Below are 10389 nucleotides of genomic sequence, written 5' to 3'. Positions count from 1 at the left end.
TTGCTGCCAGGACAAAATTGTATTTATTAAATAAAAATGCAGAATACAATGCAAAATACAGTTTCATGGCTACTTTGGAAACATTCTGATGTTTTAATGAAGTCTTTTATGCTCACCAAGGCTGAATTTATTTCCTTAAAGAGGGGTCCAATGCTGTTTCATGCATGTTAAGTTATTTACACTGTGTTACAAGAGTTGGATTTCCATGCTACACATAGCCAAAGTTTCACAAAAACGATTTGGATGTATAACAGAGAATTTCTGTGCCAAATACACACTTCCGGGTTTCTTACAAGTTTTTACATTTTATATATTTTTTTAATTAATACAAGAAAGAGTTGACAGATTGTTTGCACATAAAGGTGTTAAGAATACAAGAGAAAAGCATGGGAAAAAAAGTTTCGGAAAGTTCTTGTCGATCATGGACATCCTGAAGGGTGAAACTCCTTGTATGGTCATTTTTCTCCCGGAAAAGCGCGTCCGCGCATACATCGACTAGAGCGAGCGCAGGAGCGTGCTTCATTCGACTGCACTGCTGCACGGGACTCACTCGGGAAGAATGTCTCTAAAAGAGTGTGGTTTTGGTTGTAAGGCAAAAATAACCTTGCTCAGCTTCCCAAAGAACCCAGCGTTACGTGAACAGGAGATGCTGTTTTTTTCCGGGGCAGAAATAGTTTTGCAAGTGTGTTTGTTCACAAACGTTTTATAAACAAGGCCCAGTTCGACACTGGATTTACACATCGTTTGATACTGAAAGATGGAGCGGTCCCAGCTATGAAAAATCCCGTTCATGATTCGGAACAGCTGGTAAGTGAAACGACGTCAAATGTATGTTTTGTAGGCACTCGCTCGTCAATCTTTAGCTCCGCCCACGACGCGCCTTCAGAACCTCTGCTGTTTTCGGAGAGAATCGTAAAGCTGAATCTTTCTTTTGTAAATATGATAAAACTAAAGACCTTTTGGAGATATGAAGGATGCAGTACTACTCTATAGGTACTCAAGATTAACATGAGATTGGGTGAAACCCCCTTTAAAAATACAGTAGTATTGCAAAATATTTATTTTTTTATTGTGATATATATTTTAAAATGTAATTTATTTCTGTAATACTGACTTGAATTTGCATCCCTGCAGCCTTTGTGAGCATTAGAGACATTTAAAAATCATACTGTTTCCAAACGTTTTGACAGGACATTGACATTGTGAATTTCATCAATCAACCTGACGTCGCAAGGTGTGACAATACTTAATCTTGAACCCTGGATGTAAAGTAACATCTCTTTGTAGGTTGTTGATGTGGATCTGTTGTGTGCCGTCACTCATGTGCTTTGACGACCACAGCTGTTGTGGTGTACGAGAAGGGGCTCAGAAGAAGAGCCAGAGTGTAATGCCGATGCCCCTCGGCATGAGCCTCAAACACCACCTGCAAAAACACAGAAGAACCACTGAGAAGCTCAAACGAATATGTTTTTACATCAGTGTTCATTTTGACAGCAAATTTTGATTTAGTCTTAGTCTTTTGATTAAAATGCCATATAGTTTTAGTCATCTGAATTGTTTTAGTTTTTTGGTCTAGTTTTAGTCTAATAAATAAAAGATTTTAGCTGACTAAATTTAGTCGGCTAAAATCGAATGGGTTTGTTTACAGTGCAATGCGTTTATTAAGCATTTCTCTAAAATGACCAAACTCATTGTACAGGCTTGATATTAAGGGTTTATCATGATAGACAGAGATTTAACGGCTGTGGCTTGCAACATGTTTTAAATTAAAATGAAATGAAACCACCTTCTCATAAATTAACAAGAACGTGGTCTTCTTTTCAGTAAAATACCAATGGTTATATAGGCTTATGCATTCAAATTTAGAATAATCTTTATTAGGGCTACTAAAGTGATTCAGTCAAGAGCAGTGAGTGATTTTCTGTTTTTCTTTTGTTGTTTTATTAGCATCAATGCAACAGACAAAAGCAGACAGATTAGGCTGCTGTCCCTTTAAAACCGGTGAAAAAATTACCACTGCTTTACATACGTGTATATCTGTCAGTGCCTGTGTGCTCAGTATGTTTGTGCATGTATGCATGTGTTGTCCTTGAATGCTCTGTCCTCTTATCTAGAACTGTCCATTACTGTGTGTCTTTAGAAAACAAGATATAGGTTCTTAAATATTTACCTCCCCACAGTTATTATAGCTCTTGGTTCACATCCAAGACAATCATTCAGGGTATTAATATACACATATTTGCTGCAGAAACAATCTAGTGGATAGCTGTTATAAATCATGATAATAGAAGCAATCCCAAGTTGACCTAGAGTGGAAAATGTGCTTTCTTGTGGTTTAGGTGTCTTGATGCAACAATAACCCATCACTTGGCAACTCATGAATATATGAGTGCCGTCAAAGCGTTACTTACGTCGGCCAGCTGGTGGAAAGGTGTACGACCCTCCGCCTTCCAGTAGGCTTTAGTGTCAAACTCCACCCGATACACGCCAGGAGTGAACTCCTGCTCGGTGATTAAGTTGTGCACCTCACCAGTCGTATCCACTTTACTGTGTGTGAGAGGAAGAGCATATATATGATAATGGCAGTGACAGGAAAGCGGAACCATCAGGATGTGACTAAAATGAAAATGTGCAGAATAGAGAACAAAGCTGTTTGCCCTATAAAGACAAAACCACAGTAATGCAATCACTAAAACTGAAACTATTTTAAACTATACTGTTTCTTATGAATTAGCATATTTTTTAGTCAAATCTGTATTTCAGGACAATCATATTATCAATCAGTGTTATTTTAGGATAATTTAGTAATGGTACGTGATGTAACTATAGCTTTTGTTCATATTTTTTAATTAGATTGTATTTATATATTTTCTGTTTTCTCTCATTTTGTTGTAGTTTAGAAAATGATAAATAATGTATTGGCAACTAGCTGAAAGAAGTTTTATTTATTTATTTATTGTTTAACAATAAATAGCCCACTATCAGTTTTAATAATTTTACATACATTTTCCCTTTCTTTCTTTCTTTCTTTCTTTCTTTCTTTCTTTCTTTCTTTCTATCTATCTATCTATCTATCTATCTATCTATCTATCTATCTATCTATCTATCTATCTATCTATCTATCTTTCTATCTTTCTATCTATCTATCTATCTATCTATCTATCTATCTATCTATCTATCTATCTTTCTTTCTTTCTTTCTTTCTTTCTTTCTTTCTTTCTTTCTTTCTTTCTTTCTATCTTTCTATCTTTCTTTCTTTCTTTCTTTCTTTCTTTCTTTCTTTATTGACAATAATAACCCCACTATCAGTTTGAACAATTTTTCATACATACATTTAGTCACCTAGTTTTATTTCACAATAATTTCCCCACTATCAATTGTAACAATTTTTTATTTTTTATTTGACAATAATAACCCCACTATTAATTTTAGCAAATTTTAATACATTTTTATTTTTTCTTTCTTTTATGTCTTTTCTAACTAACTAACTAACTAAATAATGGAAAATGTATTAACATTTTTAAAAATTGATAGTGGGGTTATTATTGTTAAATAAAACAAAAATAAACATGTATATTTTTTTTAATTGATAGTGGGGTTATTATTGTCAAATTAAGACTAAATAACTAAATAAATAAATATATAAATAACATTAAAAATTTAATAAATTGATAGTGGGGTTATTATCATCAAAAATAAAACATAAATAAATGTATTACATTTTTACAATTTATAGTGCAATTATTATTGTTAAATAATGTATTAAAATTGTTAAAATTGATAGTGGGGTTATTATCATCAAAAATAAAACATAAATAAATGTATTACATTTTTACAATTTATAGTGCAATTATTATTGTTAAATAATGTATTAAAATTGTTAAAATTGATAGTGGGGTTATTATTGTCAAATAAAACAAAAATAATTTAATGGAAAAATATTAAACTTAAAATTGATAGTGGGGTTATTATTGTTATATAAGTAAATGTATTCAAATGTGTTAAAATTGATAGTGGGGTTATTATTGTTAAAAAAACTAAATGTATAATTTTTTTTAAATTGATGGAGCGGTTATTATAGTCAAATTAAGACTAACTAAATAAATATATAAATACATTACATTTACATTTTTACATTCGATACAATTACATTTTTACAATCGATAGTGGGGTTATTATTGTTAAATAAATGATTAATAATGTATTAAAAATGTTCAAATTGATAGTGGGGTTATTATTGTCAGAAAAAAAAACATTTAATAAATTAAAATGGAAAATTAAACTTTAATTAATAGTGAGGTTATTATTGTTAAGTACAGCAAAAATAAATAGATGTGTTGAAAATAATTAAATTGATAGTGGGGTTATTGTTAAATAAAAAAAATAAATAAAAATTGAAAATGCAGAATTGTTAAATAAAACAAAAATAAATAAATGTATTAAAATAGTTAAAATCAGGTCAGTATATATTATCATTGAAGTATCAGGGTTAATATTTAACTTTATTGACTTAAAATACTTATCCATACAATTATTAGCATAATTAGATTTTTAACAACATTTATTAAAAAATCCTTCATGAACAGCTTTTTACATTTTTGTTCCAAAGACCATGGTAACAGGAATAGTGCAATGAATAAAGCACTGAATTGTCATTTTTTATAAATCTCTGATTCAAAAATGTCATTCCTGAGGTCAAATTGGGCCCGAACATAATGAACAATAATACCAAATTACATTGGATAGCATTCGCACTTAAACTCACTCACAAGATTCTAATTAGATTAGATGAAAAATCAGAAATGTAATTAATTAATGTTTAATATATAATATAAATATATTTGAACTAAAAAGTCTCTATAGACTGTGACAGCTAATGTGATCTTACCCACTGGCAATCTTTTCCCATGTCCCACCTTGACCTTGGCGATGGACATCCACAGCTATATTTCCAGCAGGAGTCCCTTTCACAGCATCGAGGATCTTTACTGTGAGAGGGCAGTGAGCATCCGAACCACCATGAAAACCCTGGAACACAGTCAATGTGCATTCAAACACTCCTTGGTTTTGCTTCGTCTAAACATGGTACTTAGTTTTTCTTGTTCTTATTTAGGCCTGGAGATAGTGCTTGAGATGAGCTTATCAGTAAGTCACTTTTAAATAAAAAACATCTGCTAAAGAGAAATAACGGAAGTAGTTGTATCAGCTCTGAGCCGTTTGTTGAGTCAGTGACTGCCTGGACTTACAGCACTGTATATGTGTGTTTTCCAGGTAAAGAGTTTACTGCAGCACTTTGTAGTATGGCAGAGTGCAGATAACATTGTGACCCATGTGTTAGCCCATCCAACAACTGAAAGTACCTTGTTTCACCCAGAAGAGGCCAACTTAGGGGACATTTTATCTTTCATATACATTTCATAGATTTTGTGTCACTGCCAAGTTAAATATAACTAAAAGGTGCTGTAAGGGATCTCAGCTGGTTCAGTTCACAGCCTCTCTCCAAAATTCACTCGTCCAGAGTCCTGAACATGTAAAATCAAACGGAAAGCAATTCTCACTGGCTAGGTTTTTTTATTCTTAAAGTGATAGTTCACCCAAAAATGAAAATACTGTCATGTCAACCCTGTAAGACATCAAATATATCTTAATTTGTGTTTCAAAGATGAGCAAAGACATGAAGGTGAGTAATTAATGACAGAATTATCATTTTAGCGTGAACTATCCCTTTAAAAACTTAAACTGGCCTTTTTTCTCTGTATAAAGACAGACGTCATCTCTCAGAAAATGGACGCTTTTTACATTTTCATGGTTCTCAGAAGTGAAAGCTGTCATAGTTTGGTAAATTTCTATGGTGGTAAATGGAAACTACAGCAAATATAATTTTGTGTTCCCATTTGCTCTATAGCAAAGAAAAAATACATAGCATTTCTATTACCCTACAAAAGAGGGAAGAAATATGGAGATATCACTCTATTATTTTTATCAGGGGTGTTTTCTCTGAGGAGGCAAAAGAGGCAGTGTCTCCTCAAAATATTGTATAGTTTTTTTTTTAAAGAAACATTGTCCAATAGCAACACCAGCAGGTAAAGTCTCTCGCCTCCCCTGAGCCCACTGAGTTCTCTTACGAGAGGTCTCTCGTACTGCGTAAGTATCTTACGCTAGGGGAAAATCCTTTTCCGCGAGATATTGAAGCCAAAAATTATCCTTAATTTTGTAATAATCCAAAACGCGTTGCAGCAGCATACAGACATAGGCGAGACAGCTCGCGCGCCTATTGGCTGTTCTGCGGCAACTGCAGCAGCCTATCGAGCGAGGCCTAGCGTGGCGTCAGACCCAATGAGGACGCTTCACGCCTACTGCGTCATGTCCCGCCATTATGGGCGTGGTCTAGGCCTATAAATATCGCTCACAGGCAGCTATTATCTGATTTTTCATCCTTCAAGCGAAGCACACGCCTTGCTGGAGCTGGAGAAGAAGCCGCGCCGTCGACAGAGAGCATCTCAGCGGGACGAGTCACGAAGCTGCTGGCTGCGCCGCCTTCTTTGCCTTCCTGCTGCGCTTTCCGGCGCCCGTATCCTTACTAAGCTCTGTGTGTGTTGCCGCTGCGACACACACACTATTTCTAAACTTACTACATCTTAAAGATGCCTTCCTGCGGCTCGTGCCGAGCCACGCTCAGCGAGGGGGATCGTCACGTCATCTGTGTTTCCTGTCTGGGAAGGGAGCACGCGGCTATCGCTCTCGCCGACGGCGGATGCCCTCACTGCGAGCCTTTGCCAATGGCGACTCTGCGGACTCGTCTGGCCTTTTTTGATGAAGTTGCTCCACTGCCTGTTGAGGTGTCGCGCCGTAAAAAGCGCTGCGCTCCCAGCGGCCCCCAGAACCTTCCCCCAGCCGACTGAGCTCGCCGGTTCGCCCGCCTGCTTCACCGTCCTCCTCGGCTTCCGTCCCGGATGTGAAGCAGCCGCTGTCCACCGCTGCTGGTGAGGCCATTTTGATGGAGGAAGAGGATTCATGCTCTATCCTAGCATCAGGCAGTGAGGATTGGGCGAGCTCTACGGATCTTGCCACTTCTGTCCACGCTCCTTCAGGAAAGAGAGCTTCGATTGAGTCAGAACTCATGAGAATCCTCACCCAGGCCACGGCAAGCCTGGGCCTCGAGTGGTCTTCGCCCGAGCTACCCGCTCGCAACAGGCTGGACGGCTGTTTCCTACCTAAAGGGGAGCGTGCTGCACACGCAAAACAGCGCCTTTTTCTTCCTGAGCTTCACGAAGAATTGACGAAGTCCTGGAACGCCCCCTACTCGGCGAGAGTGCGTTCATCTACTTCTCTGGCGTTCTCTACGGTGGACGACGCTGAGAGCAGAGGATATGTCTCTCTCCCGCCGGTCGAGGAGGCCATTGCAACGCACTTATGTCCGCCCTCCGCTGGACGGCGCGCTAAGTCAGCTCTACCCTCTAAGGCCTGCCGCCAAACTTCAGGCCTGCTTCAGGCCTGCATATCCATCGCGATATGATTGAATATGACTGGTTATGTTCGGCTGTGATTGGTACATGCAATAAATCCCGCCTCTTGTGTTCCTGCGTGTTCCGCATTCGCGAATCATTCTGATTTAACAATATAATAGCATTAATGAGAAGACTGATTTAAAAAAGAAAGTGAAGGACTCACACTTATATAGATATAACCACTTTATGTCAAAATAAGACTTAAAATGGCATGAAAACATGATCTGTGGGAGTTTTTAGTGAATAATCAGCTTGTGGAATTTAAAGTAAATATCCATGTCTGTGACTAATATTTACCGAGATTTAATGACTGATGACCCGAAAAAAATAAATAAAAAATAGTTAAAAGTTAACTATTAAAACGAATAGCTAAACATAAGTTCACAAACAAAATATATTGTTTAAACTGTTACTGCCTTGAGTTATTATTTTGGAATTAATTAAAAAGGTTTTAAAACATTAACTTCTTGAAATGTATGACTTAAAAGAGAAAAAAAGGACTTTGATTTATTTCAGAACACCAGAACTGAGAAATTTAAAATATATAAAACTTTGCTAGAATTATAATGGTAATAATTACAGAAACATGTCATCACAGTTTGTGAAAAGTGGCTTTTTGTAGGGAATTACACTGTCAGAACTTTAAGAATGTGTACAATTGCACTTTCTCTTGCTTTAATTAAACTAAATATTACATTTATTGCTAAATTCTGAAAATATGTTCCTGTTATGTAGCTCTATTCTATACAACAAGCAATTGAACTTACCACTGGTGCAGATCTACAGCAGGCAAACAGAAATGCAAGAAGCGCACAAATGACTGCTTTAGCCATGTTAAACTCAACTGCATGAGATAATACCCAGAATGTCCTTTATACAGCTGCCGACCCTGTCATCAGGTGACTGCGGTGCCCTGTTGACATAGTAAATAAACAGGGGAATCAGTAACTTCATACAATTTGGTTTATCCAGTGGAAACAATCAAGGGCCTTTGCCCGTAACTATTAAACAGCCCTCCTGTCCTTGGAATTTGTGCATTTCATGAATGTTAATTCCCAAAGTTCCTCCACTCTGTGTGAGATCTGATTCATTGCTTGTTTACTTTCTGAGGACCTTAGTTCAGGCTCACTGGTGAAATTTTTACTGGGCAGCACATATTTGAGAGCCTGAGCTGCTATTGACAGTTCAAAGAAAAGGGTACAGTTATCCGTTGAGAGGCGGGTACACGCTTGTTTTTCACATATTTTCATGTGCTAGCTGTATTGCTAAAGGCACTGAGAACAGCAGAATTCCTTTGCTTGCAAATAGTTTGTCAAATTCACAACAGACCCATGGTTGGGTCATACAGAAGTCATACAGTCTCATTTTTCTAAACTAAACTTACTTTATTTAGGCACAGCAACAAAAAAAAAAAAAAATCGAACAGGCACTTTGTATCTGTGAAATGCTGGCTCAGTGGTGTCATGCACAGAAGGTGTGACTGTACTGATGGAATTTGGATAATGCATGACTTTTGCCAGTGTTGAAAAAAACTTTGGGACTGTAGTAAACTAAACTAAAACCTACAAGCAAAAAGTAGCTTTAGCCTATCCTTAAAGGGATAGTTCACCCAAAATTTCAGTGTATTTCTGTGTGAAAGTGTAATCAATTGGTTGATGCTTTCCATTGACATAGTATTTTGTAACTGAGAAATTTTTTGGACACCATCCTTTGTTTGGTTACCCAAATTCTTTGAAATATCTTCTTTTGTGTGTATATATATATATATATATATATATATATATATATATATATATTTTTTTTTTTTTTTTTTTTTTAATTAATCAGAACTAGCCTATGTTTTGCTGACATTTGAATAAATTCATTAAATAATGTATGAATACAGTGAGGCTGACAATACCAAACTTGAACCTGTAAATACTAATGGCTAAAGTCATTATTACTGCGTGTACTACATTACAGGAAGTCAAACTGGGGAATCTTTTTGGTCAATCTGTTAATTTATGGATCCATTTAAATGAAGGGATTCGCTATAATGAATTGGACCATTAGGATGAATTGATTCTTTAGAATGAACTGGACGGTCCAATGCAACAATTGTAAGAGGTTAAACATATTCATTTGAATGAATAGGACTTTCCAACCCTACACATAAGAGAGTGGGGAATCATTTTGGTAAATCTGTTCATTTGCAGATTCATTCAAATAAAGGGATTCACTATAAAGAATTGGACCATCCACCGCTACCTGAGAGGACCATTTGGACGAATCGATTCACTAGAATGAGCCAGACATTCCAATGCAACAAGTGTAAGAGGTTAAACAGATTCATTTGAATGAATCAGATTTTCCAATGCTACACATGAGAAAGTGGGAAATCGCTTTGGTGAATCTTTTCATTTACGGATCCATGCGAATGAAGGGATTCACTATAATAAATCGGATCATATACCGCTACCTGAGAGGATCATTATACAATGAATTGATTCACTAGAATGAACCGATTGTTCCAATGCAACACATGTGAAAGATTGAACAGATTAATTTGGATGAATCAGACTTTCCAATGCTATACATGAAAGTGTGGTTAATCGTTTTTGTGAATCTGTAAATTTACAGATCCATTTTAATAAAGGGATTTACTATAATGAATCGGACCAATCACTACCTGGGAGGACCATTAGGACAAATTGATTTACTAGAATGAGCCGGACATTCCAATTCAACACGTGTAAGAGGTTGAACAGATTCATTTTAAGGAATCATAATTTCCAACGCTACACGTGAGCGAAGGTGATTCACAGACTTTGCAAAGCTACATATGACAGAGAGAAAACAGTTTAGGATGAATCAATTCACTAGAATGAACCAGACATTCCAA

General features: G+C 36.2%; 1 protein-coding gene across 1 annotated transcript; it reads right to left on the bottom strand.

Annotated features, from left to right (window-relative positions):
- ttr (transthyretin (prealbumin, amyloidosis type I)) lies at nt 1-8413 on the bottom strand. Its single transcript, XM_073816379.1, has 4 exons — nt 8276-8413; nt 4889-5028; nt 2412-2547; nt 1-1423 (listed from the first exon to the last, which is right to left on the bottom strand). Exons 1-4 carry the CDS (start codon nt 8339-8341, stop codon nt 1316-1318), a joined length of 450 nt encoding a protein of 149 aa, XP_073672480.1. The 5' UTR covers nt 8342-8413; the 3' UTR covers nt 1-1315.
- Nucleotides 8414-10389: the final 1976 nt, after the last annotated feature.

Source organism: Garra rufa, chromosome 13 (assembly GCF_049309525.1).
Source record: "Garra rufa chromosome 13, GarRuf1.0, whole genome shotgun sequence".
In the NCBI taxonomy this organism is placed as follows: domain Eukaryota; kingdom Metazoa; phylum Chordata; class Actinopteri; order Cypriniformes; family Cyprinidae; genus Garra; species Garra rufa.
Note: the sequence above shows the minus strand (reverse complement) of the source record. Positions and strands in the feature narration are given on the sequence as shown.